The 17488-nt window shown below is 49.9% G+C and overlaps 1 protein-coding gene across 2 annotated transcripts in view; it reads right to left on the bottom strand.

The window, feature by feature from the left end:
• PDE4B (phosphodiesterase 4B) overlaps positions 1 to 17488 on the bottom strand; it is a 135051-nt gene that overhangs the window by 79402 nt on the left and 38161 nt on the right. The window contains exon 1 of one of the 2 annotated variants that reach the window (XM_054294558.1): positions 6284 to 6799. The exons of the other annotated variant lie outside the window; for it this stretch is intronic. Within the exon in view, the coding sequence (XP_054150533.1) occupies positions 6284 to 6330 (47 nt within the window). The 5' untranslated portion in view covers positions 6331 to 6799. Of the gene's footprint in view, positions 1 to 6283; positions 6800 to 17488 lie in introns of those variants that run through there. 2 annotated transcript variants of the gene reach the window in all.

The following is a 17488-nucleotide window of genomic DNA, read 5'->3' as shown; positions in this document are numbered from 1 at the left end:
TTCCCCTTCCCTGCTGTGTCCTGAGACCTCATCCCGGCCACGTTTCCCGCACTGATTCCAATTTCCCCAGCATTTCCCACTCCCGTGCCCCGCGGGGCTGAGGAGGTGCTGTCCTGTGCTCGGAAAGGCAGGATGAGCCGGGAGCATCCCCGGAAAGCCGCGGGATCTGCGGGATGAGGGCTCCCGGCAGGAATCCATCAGCTCGGTGTCACGGGCTGCTCCCCGCCGAGCTCCTCCGCAGCATTCCCACGTTGAGACAATTAACACGTTTTTCCCAGGCTCTTCCTTCCAACAAAAAGCTAAAAAAAGCGAAACTGCTCTGAAAGGCTCGCAGGCATTTTCTGCCCTAGAATGTAGAGTTACATAAAAAAATGAGACTTATAAATAAGAGTTTACATTAAAAAAGCAACAGAAGTAATTGGGGCTGGGGAGAAGCAGACCCTATAAAATGATGAATAGACCCTATAAAATGATTATTAAACCCCTTTTAAAGCCAAGCAATAATTTTGTCACTTGGAAATTTGCTTTTTTCTCGCCGGAATAAACGCAAACCCCAGCACGAAGGAGCAGCGTTAGCACTTCAGCGCATCCCTAATGTGGCTGCCGTTAATTGTGCCGGACCGGGGCGGTCCCGGGAGGTTTTGGGGAGCAGCCGGGGCTGGAGCGGAGCCGGGGCAGGGCTGGGATGTGCGGGCGCTCCCATTCCGCCGCTCCATTGACGTCAGCGGGAGCTCTCAGAGCATCCCCGCACGTCTGAACGGGCGAGAAAGGCAGCAAAACCTGGCGGCTCCTCCAGCACAGCGGCTCTGCCCCTCCCGAGCCTTCCGCTGGCTTGTTCGCCTTGCTTCACACCCTTCAGCGAGTTTTTGAATCAACCAAAACACGGTTAAAATGAGCGGCGAGGGTCAGCCCCGCTGCCTCAGCCTCAGCTCCTGGGATCAGAGGATTTTTTCAAGGCTCCTTCCAGCCCACACCAGGCTGGGATTCTGTGATAAAGTGAACCAAGACAGTGCAAGGGCTGTGAAGGACACACTGTGCGCTTCCAAAGGGGATGGAACGGCTCTTTGCGCTGGAGCTCACATGGTTTAGGGAATGATTTCCCAACCCTCATTAAAAAAACCATTTCATAGTGCATGGAATGAAGGTGATCTGAGATATAAGCTGGGCTCGACCTTCTGGGTCACCTCCAGCTCAGGATATTCTGTGATTCCAGGATTCTGTGATTCCCTGACTCCATTATTCCACCATTCCATCATTCCATGATTCCATCATTCCATGATTCTTTTATTCCACTACTCCACCATCCTAAGCTCCAGAATCTTTCTTTCTGCAGTGGCTGCCCTCAGCACGAGCAGCAAAGGCATTCCCTGTCTGGTCCCAGAGCTCAATCCCCCTGCCAGAGCCCCAGTTCCCAGGGCAGAGGGATGCTGCTGCTGCTGATGGTGATGGGTTTGGGGTTGCACTTTGGAGGGAAAGGTTTTTAATCACACCTGCTTCCTTTGAGAAGTCCTGAGGAGGCTCCTATGGAAGTCATGACAGGGAAAAGCACTGGAAAATCCTTTGTTTAGTTCTTAGGATTGAACTTGGGCTGAGCTTTGGGCCTGGGGAGCAAAGGGAATTCCCAACATCCACCTGCCCTGCTCTCTGGATTTATCCTGTGCAGAATAACTCGAGCACAGTGCCTGGGGATGTGGCCCAGCCCTGGAAAAGCTCTTCCACTATTCCCACCTTCCAACTGCAGGGGCCTGGCCCAGCTGCTCTCAGGATGGCAGAGCTGCAAACCACCAGCTGTGGGGCCGTGTTTAAACAGAACAATTCACTGAACTTTGGGATTCTTTGTGCGTGACAAACTCCAGGTCAGCAGCAAGCCCAAATTTCCCTTATTAAATTTTGCTTCTTTCTGCTGGAAAGAAGAGAAGAAACCCCTTTTCCATCGTGGTGCTCACTGAGAGCCTGAGATTGGCTGATCTGCCAGGGAATTAGAGCTAAAAGAAATCCATATCCCAGTTATTAGCCCCTGGAGAAGAGGGTTAGGAAAGAAATCCTGATCAGGCTTTCAGAACAGGAATCTCATTCCTAAGCCTGCTAAGATGTGAGAGTGGGAAAAGCCCCAGGACTTCTTAGAAATGCTGAGAGCTGAGTTTGCATTCACAGGATCCTGGAATGGTTCAGGCTGGAAAAGGCCTCAAGGATCATCCCAGTGCCACCCCTGCCATGGCAGGGACACCTCCCACTGTCCCAGGTGCTCCGAACCCAGTCCTTTCCTGGCCTTGGGCACTGCAGGGATCCAGGGGCAGCCACAGCAAATTGGGAATTCCATTCCAGGGCCCGCCCTCCCTGCCAGGGAGCAATTCCCAATTCCCAATCTCCCATCCATCCCTGCCGTCTGGCAGTGGGAGCCATTCCCTGTGTGCTGTCCCTCCATCCCTGTCCCCAGTCCCTCTCAGCTCTCCTGGAGCCCCTCCAGGCCCTGCCAGGGGCTCTGAGCTCTCCCTGGATCCTTCTCCTCTCCAGGTGAGCCCCCCCAGGTGTCCCAGCCTGGCTCCAGAGGGGCTCCAGCAGCTCCAATTCCTCCTGGAGTCACACAAACCCAGGGACAGCTGTCCTGGGTTTTCCTGCTCCTGCCTGGCTGTCACCTCTCCCAAGGGGATGCTCCCTGGGGACACCAGACCAGGCTGGGGAGCAGCTCCTCCACCCCGAGGGGTCTCTGCAGCCAGGGGGGACTCAGACTGAGCCCCTTGGACAAGGCAAGGAGCAGGAGCAGGAGGAATAGCCTGGAACAGCAGCTCTGTGTGCATGGCAGGCAGAGATGTCCAGGAATTCATCTGAAAAGCTTCCCATGCCAGTGAAGCTACCCAGATCCCTTCCCTGGAAGGGAAGGTAATGAATGGAAATATGGAACTGTGAATACGTCAGGAGCAGCCTCTAACTCTCACCTCCTGCCTCTCAAAAGCAGCGGGAAAACACAGCCAGGAGCAACTTGAAAAGGCCCAGCCTGAGGAGAAGGGAAAGGTCACTAAATACCAATAATTAAACAGCAGCTCCCCAGAGCCCCTGCACACCCAGCTCCCCCCATTTAAATCCCATCATTTGCTCCCAGCTCCTTCCAGGCAGGCATTGTCTCTGCTGCAGACACAGCCAGCTCTTTGTGCTTCCTCCAGGCTCTTCTGAGAGCAGGAGAAATATTTGGCCTCTCCTTTTCTAAATTGTGCCTACAGATTTCAGAGTTCTGTCTCTCAAATCTACCTGCTGCATATAAATCATTGCTTTGTTGGAAATCCTGCCTATTTATAGGAGGCTGTGGAATTAATCCGTCAGGAGAACCAAAATGGTTTAAGATCCAGCTGAAATCCATGGAAATAAGGTGACTGGAAGGTTTAACCCACAGACCTGGAGAGTGTTAATTCCCAGAGCAAACCTTGAGTATTCTGAAAGTCAATACAAAAATCAAAGTGAAATTTGTCCATGAAGTGAGGGGGAAATCGGGCTCTGCTCCCAGGGAGCAGTGGCAGGACAACAGGAGACAGCTTCAAGTTGTCCCAGAGGAGGTTTAGATTGGGTATTTGGGAAAATTTCCTCCTTTCCAGCCCTGGCACGGCTGCCCAGAGCAGGGGTGGAGCCCCCATCCCTGGAGGGACGGAAAAGCCCTGTGGATGTGGCAGCTGGGGACACGGGTGGCCTTGGCAGTGCTGGGGACTCGGTGGTCTCAGGGGGCTTTTCCAGCCTCAGTCATTCCATGATTATGGTACCACGTTATGGAAAACCCCTCCAGCCTCACAGCCAAGTGCCTCAGCTCAGCCTGAAGCAGGGAGCAGAGGGAGCCAAGGTCAGGGTGACTCCTGTCCCGTGGTTATCACTGCACTGATAAATCTGTTTACATCCCAACACACAGATACTCCTGCCACTCCAGCTGCTATCAGGGAGCTGTGGCCTCTCTGAGATTCCTGAGCTGTCAGGAATCCTGGGATTTGATCCCACCACTTCACCTCAGGACAGAGTTTCTGCTCCCCCCTGCCCAAGTTCAGCCTGTGCAGCTCCAGAGTCAGGCCTGAGTTTGGGGCCATCCCTGTGAACAACCAACAATTCCCACATTGCTCCAGAGGAACTGCTGTGCTGGAGCATTCCCAGCTCCCATATCCCCAGAATGAGCTCCAAGCCCCACTCCCACCCTGAGCACAGAGCATCCCCTCCCCTCTGCAGCCCCAGCAGCAGTGACCAAGGTCCCACATTGTCCCCACGAGGGGATGGAGGGCAGCAGCTCCTCTCCTGGATTTGGGGAGAACGTGGAAGATAAAGGTCATCCATGGAATCATGGAAAGCTTTGGGACACTGAAAGTTCATGTCATCCCACCAGGCCAGGATGAAGATCCAGTTCAAAATTTCCTTTGGGGTGATGGAACAGAGGAGGTAGAAGCTCCAAAGAAGCCCAAAACATTTTATTCCAGAGGGAAGGAATCCCTGAAGACATTTCCACCAGGAATTAATGAGTCTCACCCCCCATGTGGGCTCTGAACAGCAGCCAGGAGCTTACACAGGTCTGGTTTAGCAAGGCTCAGCCTGACTCAAGTTGGCCAGGATGGGGTGAAGAACTGGCTTTGTTTTCACATTCCCTTCACAGGTGAAGGGAATTTTCTTGGGATAACTTTATCCTTTCATAAATCCACATCCTGCCAAGGCTCCCTTTGAGCTGCACAGTTTCCATCGGCTGGAACCCCCCTGGCTGATCCCATGGCTCTGATCTGTTCCTGCCCCATCCCTGACCATCTCTCCTGGTGGCACTTGGGGCTGGCCAGGGTTTGTTTCAGCTCCTACAGCTGAAATGAGTTCTGTTCTCCTGCAGCCCCAGAAATGGGGCTCTCCTTGCTCCAAAGGAAATGCATTTTTCCATCACTTCCTGGGCTCTTTGGGCATTGATTTCGTCCATAATCAATGCAAAGGATCTCTCCCCTTCATTTGTAAATCTGGCAAATCGATTAACACTCCCCACCCAATATTCCTCTTTCTTGGCTTATTGGGGCTCCTCCTCAGGAGGAACTTTCCAAAACAAAGCAACAACTTCCCCTGCTAAACTTCAAGGGGAAGCCATGGGAAAAATCCCAAGATAGGCTGGGTTGGATTGGGTGTCAGGAAGAAATGTTGGGAAGGAATTCCTCCCTGTGAGGCCCTGGGATGGATTTCCCAGAGCAGCTGCGGATCCCTGGCAGTGCCCAAGGCCAGCCTGGAGCAGCCCGGGATGGTGGAAGGTGTCCTTGGACAGAATGAGATGATCTCCGAGCCAACCCATTCCAGGATTCCATAGTTTTAATACAGGCCCTGCATTCTTCCTGTTCTCCAAGCATTCCCCTTCCTGTTCTCTTATCCTGGAACTGCACACGAGAGGAGCAGGATGTCCTCTGGAGAAGCCAACTCCATCCCTCCCCAGCACCATTCCAAGGCTCAGAGCCTTGGATATTTCTATGTATTTGTTTATATTTTATGATATATTTATGTATCAGGGGATAGTTTAATTCCTATGTACAAATATTGACCTGTAGGTTGATCCCAGCGCCGCGGTTAAACAATTAAAAACCATGATGAGATTACAGAGAATAAACTCTGTGTAAACCCAGAATATTTGTGTGTAGGTGAGATCACAGAACGCAGGATTTGAAGAAGCAGAATATAAAATTATCTCTAGATTCCCACAGATTCCATAGACTATCCACCTTGGAAGCCCACATGGAGCACACCAGCCAAAGACTCCAGCCCTGAACTCCACTGGCGGATCTTTACCCATAAAATGAGGTTTTGCTGCCATGTCCCAGCCCCAAGCTGGGAAAAGCCTCTGGGGTTCCCCTGGGCTCTCCCTGTCCCCCTGCCCTGGCCCAGCAGAGGCAGCAGCAGCTGCTCCATCTGCTCATTAAAATGCAACAGGGAGAAGGTGCCGAGGTGGCACCATGGAATCGCTCCAGCGAGGGACGTTTTAGGGACTCATTAATTTTTAAAGGAAAATTGAGGTTCATAAACACCTGAGAAGGAAAATAAACCAGGACAGTGGGAAATTTTCCATCCTTTCCCCACCCTGTCCCCACAGTCCCGCTCGGAGGCGTCGTGAGGGCGCCTCAGATCAAACTCTGAGCAGGGAAGATCAGAGAAGGAAATATTCAGCAAACCCACAGCTCCAGGAACCCCCTTATCCATGTTCCCATCCAGCAGCTGCTTCTCAGCCTGGAAAAATCTTGATTTCCAAGCTTTTGTGCCCACCAGAAGTGCTGTGATCCGGACAAACCCATGGCATACTCACCAAATCCACGAATGGCGGCGATTGGGTAAAATATTAATATTTAACATCTTCCCAGCTGATCCTTCTCCTCTATCATCCGAAAAGAGTCAGGACATGTCCTGCCAATTCCCAACTTGGGTCCCTCTGGAGTTGGCTCGGTGGCACGGAGAGGTTTCCCGGAGTTTTTATTCTTTGGGATTACATGGCAACTCCCCTTGCAGGTGGATGCCACTTTCCAGAGGAACGCAAATGCCTCGGCAAGCAAAAAGTGGGGGTGCCTGTGGAACAGCCTCTATGGACTCCCAAATTTCTTCATTTCTAGCAGGAGAAAGAAAAAATAAATCTATTTCTGGCACCCCCCCTTTTGACTGCAGCTTCCTGCTCTCATTTGTAAAATCCCTTCCAACGATCCTGAGACAGCGGCGGGGGGGAAAAAACCTTTTCCAAGCTGCAGCACCATCCCCTTTCTGCCGTTCCTCCTTTCCAGGTCACATCCCTCCTTCCTCCGGAGCCGAGGCAAAGTTTTGTGACGCTGCAGCAGCCCCGGCGCGGGTCCCTCCCGCGGAGCATCCGCCGGGATGAGCGCGGGGCTGCAGCGGGGACGCGGCCGCGCCGCGGGGCTACGGGGCGGGATGGGGCGGCCCAAGGCCCGGAACGCGCATCCCGCCCGCAGGAACGGCAGCGGAGCCGCCGGCTCCCTGCCAGGGGTCAGCGCGAGCCGAGAGGGGAGTGCCCCGCTGCTGTCACTCTCTGTCCCTGCTGTCACCCGGGCGCGGGGCTGCTCCTCCCAGCCCCGTCCATCCCCATCCAGGTGCGGCTCCTGCGGGAAACGCCGGGCGGGCAACGGGACCGCGCCAGCCGCAGCCTCGCCCGCCGGATCGCCGAGCGAGCGTGTGCCTCTCTCTCTGCATAAAATGGAATTTTACAAGATTTACAAGATCTAAATCCCGCCGCTCCACATCAAACCCGACGCGGCTCCCTGGTGCAGCGAGACGTCAGGGGTGGGTGGGAGATGGGGCCGCATCCGCCCGGGAGCGGCTCCCGAAATTCCGGCCCCCCCCGCAGCCGGGAGGGGAGCCGGGGACAAAGGGAGGGCTGGGAGAGCCGGGGATGGAGGGATGGAGGGATGGATGGATGGATGGATGGATGGATGGATGGATGGATGGAGGGATGGATGGAGGGATGGATGGATGGAGGGATGGATGGAGGGGAAGGAAGCCGCGCTGGATCGGGAATGCTGGTAGGGCTCTGCCCCACCCGCACCTTGCGGGGGTGACAAAGGGGACCCGGTGGCGCCTCCTCCCCTCGGGAAGGACAAAGTTCGGCGGCACCGGACGCGCAGCAGGCACCGGAACATTCTCCCTTCCCCGGGTTCGTTCGTTTGTTTGTTTGTTTGTTTGTTTGTTTCCTCCTCCCCCTGAAGTCTCCAAACGTTTCACCTTGACAACCACGGGAAGGGATTTTATCCATCAGCTGCAATCGAAGGTGTCGGGAAAGGGGGATAAAGGGGATTTTTATAGCTGATGGATTTGTACAGCTGATGGATAAATGGGATTTTATAGGTGATGGATAAATGAGATTTCTATAGGTGATGGATAAATTTCATCAGCCATCAGTGATCCACAACATTCCCTATTCCTAAAGCAGCAGGAGGGGACAGCGGGGGACAGAGCGGGGGTCACCCCACGGATCTCAGAGGATGCACAATCCAAGCCCCCCTCCCTGCAGTTAACTCCGAGCTGGAAAGGCAGAACGAGGAGCTGCTTCAGCAATTAAGATGCCAAATCCAATTTAAAAATCCAGGGAAGGGGGAGAGTGGCAGTGTCATTCCATCCCCACTCAGACTCCCCAGCTGCTCTGACACACTCAAAGCTCAGGAAAAGCTTTTCCAGACTGGGAAAACTGTGTGGTTCTCTCCTCTCACTGGGAGATGAGACATAAATCCTTATTTTTATTCTATTGACGTTATTGATAAAAGGATTTAACAAATCTATAAAAATAGGGGCAAATCAAAGGTATAAGGGAAAGATCAGGATGAAGCATGAATGATCAATATTCCAAAACTTTGCACCTCTCCTTGGCTTTTCTCCATCTCCACTTTGGTTTGGCAGGAGCCAGTTTTACTCGCAGGGGTGAAGAATTTTGTGTAAACCATGGAATTCTGCTTCTTATCTATGAAAAAGGTGCCCAGCAGCCATGGATGGAGGTAAACAGACAGATACACAGACAGGTCCAAATCAGGGAATCATGGAAGGGTTTGGGATGGAAGGGACCTTAAATCCCACCCCATTCCATGGCAGGGACACCTCCCACTGTCCCAGGCTGCTCCAGCCTGGCCTTGGGCACTGCCAGGGATCCAGGGGCAGCCACAGCAAATCTGGGAATTCCATTCCAGGGCCTGCCCACCCTCACAGCCAGGAATTCCTTCCTGTCCTTTTCCCTCCCCATTCCCATTTTTCTGGCGTCTCCCTTCACAATCCAGCCTTTCCCAGCATCCCAGATTTGACGTGGGGAATTGGAGGGAGCAGGGCAGTAATCACAGGGTGCTGGGTGGGAAGGAGAACAATCATTCCCTGGGATTTTCCTCCTGGAGTTTCTTAGACAGTTCAGTGATTATCCCGAGTGGAAACCCAGGAATTGCAGGATCAACAGGACAGAAATGAATAAAATCCCAGGGCTGGGATCAGAACCCACTGGGCCTCCCTGTCTCCCACTCCCAAATCCCCAAATTGTTCATTTGGATCTCCAGACTCCATTTATTTATTAATTAGCCTTTGCAAGCCGTGCTAACGAGGAGCCTCCTCCCACTGGGCCATCCTGGCAGCCCCAACACTGATGCTCCTCCAGGGAAACTTCAAACATTTCCTGAAAAATCGCACAGAAACCGGAAAACCAGCCCAGAATGGGGATTTTTTTCCACATCTTTGAGCAAAGTTACATAAGGCAGCCCCTGCTCTCCTGCTGCCTTGAGACTCTCCAGGCCCCCAGTGCTCGGGCACCTTCATTCCCTCAGCCAGCAGCAGGGGAGGCTCAGGAATGTTCCCTGTCCTCACAGCAGCCTGAAAAACACCAGCGGATATTTTGGGAATTTTGAGACAAACCAGAAGCACAGAATACAAAAATGAGTTTACTCCGTGCTCTGTCTTCCCAGATTAAAGACCTACACTGATGTAATATTGGGGTTTTTCACCCCAGATAATGGGGTTTCACCCCAGATAAAGAAATCCTAAACATGTTTTCAGGGATATTTCTCTTCCCCCTCATTGCTAATTATGGAATAATCAGGATAACACACAACCACCCCAGCTGATCACTAAAAACCACCCCAAAAGGAGCTTCCCCCACGCTCTTCCTGGCATTTCATTGCCTGTTTTTCTCCACAGCAGCGACCCTTTCTCAGATACTGAAATTCCTGGGGTTTCTGCCCCTCTGGGGTGCACAAAGCCATTTATGGGTTTGGGAAGGCTGCAATTGCTGGGGCTCCTGAGCAGCTTTCCATTCATCCCTCCTTGCTGGCCACGCTGATTGAGGATGATGAAATCCTGATCTGCAATTCTAATTCCCTTCTTTTTCCTGAACAGGCTGCCCAAGAGCTCCAGGAATATTATTTTACCAACCCTCACAATAAACACCATTCTCCATGGAGTCCTGAACAATGCACTTATTTCAGATCCCGAAACACAGACCCACTCACAATAATTAGCTCACAAACCCCAATTTTCAGATCACCTATTTTTCTTCAGAAATTGGGGAATTCTATCCAGCAAATAATGAGCTGTACCAACAGCAGGGTGGCTGGAAACCTGCAGCAGAATTGGTGTGCCAGGTGCTGCATCATTAAATCACGGAATCCTGGAATGGTTTGGGTGGAAGGGAACTGAAATGTCAAGTCAGTGCCACCTTCCAGGGACAATTCCACTGTCCCAGGCTGCTCCAGCCCCAGTGTCCAGCCTGGCCTTGGGCACTGCCAGGGATCCAGGGGCAGCCACAGCAAACCTGGGAATTCTACTCCAGCCAGGAATTCCTTCCCAATATCCCATCTAAACCTTCCCATTTTCAACTTCCAGCCATTCCCTGTGTGCTGTCCCTCCATCCCTGTCCCCAGTCCCTCTCAGCTCTCCTGGAGCCCCTCCAGGCCCTGCCAGGGGCTCTGAGCTCTCCCTGGATCCTTCTCCTCTCCAGGTGAGCCCCCCCAGGTGTCCCAGCCTGGCTCAGAGGGGCTCCAGCCCTGCAGCAGCTCTGGGCCTCCTCTAGATTCATCCCAGAAAGGTCCTCTCAGTTTCCAGAGCTCTGGATAAAAACTCTCAGGGAATGGCACAAGCACTCGACGTTTTCCAAAACTGGGATCCCTAAAAGTCATTTTCCAGCAGGAATTTGTCATTTCTGGAGCATTGCTCTGAACCCACCCCAAGCTGTGCTCCATAAATCCAACCCCAAGTGCCCCCAGGAGCTTCCACCTCAGCTCCATCCTTCCCACCAACACTGCCCTTCCCAGCTTGCCATGAACAAAATCCCATTTTCCAGCGGGTAACGCTCTGTCCCAGGAATCCAGTGTGGAAGAGGAGGAGTTCCCAAGCAAACCCTGCACCCAGAGGGGCCAAACTGGGAGCCACCACACTGGGGTGGGGGGAATGGGACAGAGGCAGGAAAAGCTGTACCAGGGGCAGAGGGAAGGAAAACACAGGGAAAAAAGAAGGAAAATCATCTCATCCCTGTGAAGTTCCTGAAGAGTTTCCAACAGAATGACTCAACAGCGGCAGCTGCTCCGTGCAGAGGGGTCTGGGGCTCGCTGAGCTGGCAATTAATGAATGTTTGGATCTATTTTCCATCAACACCAGCTCTGCTGACATTCCTCCAGCACACTGATGGAGCACAGAGAACCCAGGGCTGGGAATGAGCAGCTTCCAGCAGATTCCCAGGCCCCCATCTGGATTAGATCCTGACCTGCCGTTTTATTGCACCTTCAGGGAGCTGGAGTTTTATGTTCCACTTTGGCTCCTTCCAGCCCCTGGAGCTTTCACAGTTTGAGGAGAAACTGCTCCCAGCATGGAAGTGATTCCAGGAGAAGGAACCACCACAAACTTTGGGCCTCAAATGATCTTTGTTTGGTGCTCCACACCGTTGGAATGAAGACATTCCCTCAGTGAGGGAAGCAGCAGTGCTGGCTGTTCCCTGGGTGAAATGAGGTGAAACAACAGGGGAAAAGTGCTGGAATTCATGGAGTCACTGAGGTTGGAAGGGCCCCTCAAGGCCATCGAGTCCCAGCTCTGCCCAACCCCTGCCTTGTCCCCTTGACAGTGTCACCTCCAGGAATTCCCTGTATGCCCGCAGCATCCAAGGCTGGATTTGGGTCCAGACCCTGGCACAAAGATCTGGATCTCCAGCTGTGGAACAAGGAGCAGGATGGGGGAGGGAGGCCCTGAGCATCCCAAACCTTCCTGGTTTCCCTGCGCCTCCTCCACTGCGCTGATTTATCCGGGAATAAAATCACTGCCTCTGGAACAGGTCACAATATTATGACTTATAAACCCCACAGCTTTTTGTTCCCTGTCTCCAAGCCCTGAAGCTGCAGCTCTCCAGAGCTTTCCCATCTCTTGGAGAGGAGCAGGGCTGGAATTTTTACACATTTTGTGTTAAAACAAGCAGCTGACAATTCGGGAGCGCCACTTAAGGAGCGATTTCCTGCCAGGAGCCGGGGAAAGCAGCACTTTCCTCCGATTGCTCCTTTCTCCTCTCCCCTAATGCTCATTCCCAGCACCCCTCAAGTTCCTCGGAGCACAAATCCATCTGCATGGAAATGTTGTACAATGTTTCCCAGAGTTTGTGGCGGGGAGGAAGCCCCGGGGCAGCCAGGGAAGTTTAATCCCGTTTTCCACAGGTTTCCCCACCATGGCCGTGGTGAATTCCCAGGTGAATCCCAGGAGGAGGAGATCCCAGATCTTTGGAGACAGCCACCAGCAGCTCGTGAAGGCTGCCTGCTGCCACCACTGTCCCATCTCCTGGTGTCCCATCCAAAGAAAAGCTGGGAACATGAGGAGCCTTGGGGCAGGACAGATGGAAGGGACAGGACAGCCAGACCTGCAATCCTCAGGACAAAGCTCTTCATCCCCTTTCAGCAAACTCTCCAACCCCGGATTTTCACTCCAAAACAGCTCCTAAACCCTGAAAAGTTGGCAATCTTCAACTTCCCAAATCCCTAAAGGAGCGAAAATATTGGAAAACCAAGGAACTTTGGGATTCAGTTTCCCAGATCCTTTGGGTGATGGGGTTGGATGAGGTTGGATGGGGCTGGATGGGGTTGGATGAAGTTGGATGAGGTTGGATGAGGTTGGATGAGGCTGGATGAGGTTGGATGGGGTTGGAGCCACCTGGGCTGGTGGGAGGTGTCGCTGCCCATGGAATGTCAGCTGTGAGATCCCTCCCATCCAAACCTGGCTGGAATCCTGGGATCATTGCCTTGACACATGGAAACTCCCCTATCAATTCCAAATTAATTCCCCTCAACAGTGGGAACATTTATTTGTGGGGAATTTTGGGAGGAATTTGAGATGGGGGTTTTGAGTTGATTTTTTTGTTTGTTTGTTTTTTAATTAAATTTTTTTTATTTTTTAAAATGTTCATTTATGTTTTTATTTTTATATGGGTAGGAAGGGTGAATTTGGTTCCTATTGTTATACTATGGTTTAGAAGGTTTTTAGACTTTTAGTTATAAGATTTTTAAGGAGTTATTGACTAATAAAATAGTGTTAATAAGGATACTTATGTTTTTTACTTAATTTTTAAATATTTTGATTAATGGACTTATAGTGTAAGTTTTTTTAGTTAATTATGCTATGATATATAAAATTATAGTATTGTATTTTAATTTTTGTTTATTTTTGTAGCTATTTTATTTTTTTATATTTTAAACTTTAAAATTTTAAACTTTTAAAATTTAGTTTAATGTAGTTTTGCATTTAATTATAAATTTACATTTTTGGTTTTAGTAGTTAAGTTTAGAAGTTTTTCCTAAAGTTTCAGATTAAATCTTGTGTTTAATTTTAAGCTTTGGTTTACAGGCTTAAAGCTTTGAGAGTATCTTGCATTTTGGATTCTAAAAGACAGCAGTTATTTTTCCATGGAAAACAATTCCCATTCCACCCCCCAGCAGCACATTAATATTCCTTTCTTCCTGCACTCAGCCAAGCCAGGAGAATTTGGCACGCTGCAAACTGTGAACATTGACAACAGCACTAATTTTTAAATAATTTGGGAAGAGTGGAAGCGCCAGAACGTTTCCCAGAGTTAACTGCACACAGTTAAGCTGAGCTTTGTTATGCAGAGCCTGGTAGGGAAAAACAGAGCCTTGGAGCTGCTCTGTTGGGAATAAAAGTGGATATTCCTCCAAATTCCACCTGGGTGCACCTGCTCTCCAAGGAGGCTCAACAGCAAACTTCAAAAATACAAAATAATGGCTTTGGGGAATCCCTTTGGGTCTGGTGGGGAGTGCTGCTCCCAGAGCAGCGTTCAGGGGGGTTCAGGCCTTTTGGGGGATTTCATCCCAACTCCCAGAACATTCCGCGTCACGCAGGCACACATGGTGAGTGTCTGAGTTTAATTGTAATGCAATGGATTTAACTGTAATATTTAACTGTAACATAATGGATTTAACTGTAATATTTAACTATAATTCCTCATCACTTACATTCCTGACCCTCTAAACATCCTTATCTCACAACAGGGAGAAGAGAGGCTCTTCCCAAAGTTTTCCCAAAAAAAACCCTCCCCTCACACAAAAATGTTTGGACTCTGCCATCTGGACTCTTTCCAAGTTGTTTGCCCATTCCTCTGATTTTCAGACTGTTTTTATTGCTCCCATTTCCCTAATCTTCAGGGGGATGGGGATGGAATTGAGAAGCCTCTCTCCTTGATACTGCTCTGCCCTTTCCCACATCACGCCTGAAACACATAAAAACAACTATTCCCAAAATCCTGGAATCCTGGAATGGTTTGAATTGGGAGGGATCTTAGAGATGATCCCACTCCACCCGTGCCATGGCAGGGACACCCCCCACTGTCCCAGGCTGCTCCAAGCCCTGTCCAGGACAATTCCAGGGATCCAGGGGCAGCCACAGCTGCTCTGGGAATTCCATTCCAGGGCATCCCCACCTGCACATGGTGGAATTCCTTCCCTAAATCCCATCTATCCCTCTGGCAGTGGGAAGCCATTCCCTGTGTCCTCACCCTGTAAAATGGAAAACCACGCTGACTTCCTTATTTACTCTGGAATTTAATATTCCAGGAGAAAGCAGAGCTGGGATTCACCCCAGGGGTGTCATTCCAGCTGCAATCGTGGCTCCTGCAGCCCCACATCCTCTCAGGGCCCTGCAGCACCAAGTGACCCCACGGAGCTGACTGGGATGGGGCCACCAGCCCTCCCATGAAATTCCAACAGCAGCTGCATCCAAACCCTGCCAGTGCCAGGAAAATGGGAATCCAGGTGCTGTCCCAGAGGTAATGCCCCCATCTCAACTGCGGGCACAAAGCCTGAGATAAAACTGTTAATTTTCCATTGCAATTTGCCAAAACAAGGGATGGAACAAATTATGACCCCAAAACATTACTTATGTCTTCACCTATTACCAAAAATTCCTGTCTTTTCCAGGATGTCCCAGTAACTCCTGTGGGAATGACAGCATTACTCCCATTCATAAAGCACATTAATCTGGAAGCTGCCACTTCCCACTGTGGGTAACAGCTCTGGATCACTGGGGAAGGGGCTGATCACTCTGCAAACGGGACCCTGTGGAACAGGTTTTACAGGGACTTCTGAGAGCCAGAGAGAAGTTTGGTAAGAGGATCCATGTTCACCCCTGAAAGAATTTCCTACCAAGGTTGTTGACATAGAAACCAAGAGAGAAGGATAAATAAGAGAAACCTGCAACTATTCCAATGAGCACTTTGTTGGTCTCGTGACCAATGAGTACAGTGTAAACTGGTGAGTTTTGTAAGGATATATAAAAAGCGTACATGCCATAATAGAACAGTTTGGAGCCTTCTGGAAATGGAGTGTGTTTGTATTGTCTCCATCTCAGCTGGGACAGGACCTGGTGGAGTTCCCTGAGCACCCTGCTGCCTTTGGAGCAGCTGGCACAGCTGGCACAGCTGGCACCCTGGGCTGCCCCTCTGTCCCTGCCCTCTCCAGGAATGGGGCTGGTGCCATTTTCCTGCAGCAGCCCTGGATGCACGCTGCGTGCAGAGCGTTTGTTTCCTTGGAAACAAAACCCTTCCAACCTCCAGCGCACACAATCCTCGGGAAAAGAAAACTCTGCCATTAAACCCAAGGCCTGGCTATTTTTAGCCCCCGAGATGTGAAATCCCAACTGTTTCATTAGGAATAGAACCCAAGGAAAACACACTTATCTCGATTATTGGAGGAGGAAATCTTTGTATCCACCCAAACAATAAACCCACAGACTTGGGCTGAGCAAAAGAATTGCTTGGCCTTTGGAAATCAAAATAATTTGGAGTATTTGGATTTTGGGATGCTCCGAGCCAGGGTCAAAAGAACAACTTGAGGTGATGAACAAGTAAACCTTCAGGTGACAAAGCTGAAAAATCAGGAGGGAAAATGGATTCATTCCCTGGAGGTTGGACTTGATCCTGGAGCTCTTTTCCAACCCTAATGATTCTGGGATAACAGAATTAGATCAAGGAATGGGAGACTCTAATTGAAAATATATTGGCCAATCCTTTGTGCTGATGATACCTTGGTGGTTTTCCTGGAGAAAATCTCTGCGGCATTGAAATTAAAGAGATGCCAAAGGAATTCTATTTAAAAATCACCTGAAAAGATCAATTTAGAAGAATCCATCCTGAAATTTAAAATAAATCACCCTGAATTGTAAAAGAATTCACCCTGAAATTTAAAAGAATTCACTCTGAATTTTGAAATAATTCACCCTGAAGTTTAAAAGAATTCACTCTGAAATTCTACTGTGAAGTTGCTCTTTTCTCCAAACAAGAAATATCAAAAATTATGGAATTATTTCTCCTCTAAATCCGTAATTTTGAGTCATTCTCCAGCCCCACTGCTGGGTTTGATCCTTGGATACTTTCCTTAATTCCAGGGTATTTTTGCTGTGCACTGAGCAGATCATCAAACATTTCTGTTAAATTTGACTGTTGGGCTGCTTGGGGAAATACAACATTAAAAACAAATTTATCAAATTAAAAACCAGATGAAAAACAAGAGTTACAAAATCGTAACTTCATGTTCCACACAGCAAGAAAGAACCCGGGAGTGGAATTCTTCCACAGCCCCCAAGTTTTATTTGTTCTCTGGAGATTCTTCCCTTGGATTTGGATGGATTTTCCTTTTCCTTGTATAAATGTTTGGAAATAAGAAAGATTTATCCTCTGCCTGTCACGTTTTTGGATTAAACATTGCATTTTAGGGGTTTTTTTTCCACCATAAATAGAGGAATTTTCAATCAGAGGAAGCATCCTGACATTCTGAGGTGAAGCACAGGGCAGGGAATTTTCATCTTTTATGGATAAAGATTATTATGCTTGATGTCAGAAATGAGCTTAAATTTCTTGTTAAAACACAGTTTTAATCTCTTCATCACCAAAGGAGTGTGCTGGGAACCATCCCAGCTACTGAGAGGAGCCGAACCTGGAATGACCATTTGAAAATATAAAACTCCACTGAAATTCTGATTTTTTTCTCTTTTTTTTTTTTTTTTTTTTTTGGAAGGATGGGATGCAGAGCTGTTGGAATGTCAGGAATTCCCACAGGATCTGTTGTGCCATGGATGACTTCATCCGGGAGTCAGATAAACCCATGGATATGCAGGGCAAGGAAGGGAAATGTGGATCCTGGAAGAACAAAACCAGGATCCCTTTGGCTCAGTTCAGCCACTGGATTGATTCCCTTTGAAATACCAGGAAAAATTCCTCCCCCAGAGGAGCTGGAACAGCTCCCCAGGGAATGGGCACATTCCCAAACCCCCTGAGTTTGGAGAACGCTCTCAGGGATGCCCAGGGTGGGATTTTGGGGCTGTCCTGTAGGGCAGGACTTGGATCAGTGATCCTTGCATGTCCTTCAACTCAGGATATTCCATGGTTTCATGATTCTCACACATATTCCACACAAAAATCCAAATTTTTCCAACAACTGCCCCAAAATCTCCAGTGGGAAGCTCTGAAACCTCCAAGGCTTTGCCACTCCAAGGAGCCATTCCA

Source organism: Melozone crissalis, unplaced genomic scaffold (genome assembly GCF_028551555.1).
Source record: "Melozone crissalis strain CALT ecotype California unplaced genomic scaffold, PUWL_Pcris_2 ptg000254l_1, whole genome shotgun sequence".
Taxonomy (NCBI): Eukaryota; Metazoa; Chordata; class Aves; order Passeriformes; family Passerellidae; genus Melozone; species Melozone crissalis.
This window is presented reverse-complemented; position numbering and strand designations above follow the sequence as displayed.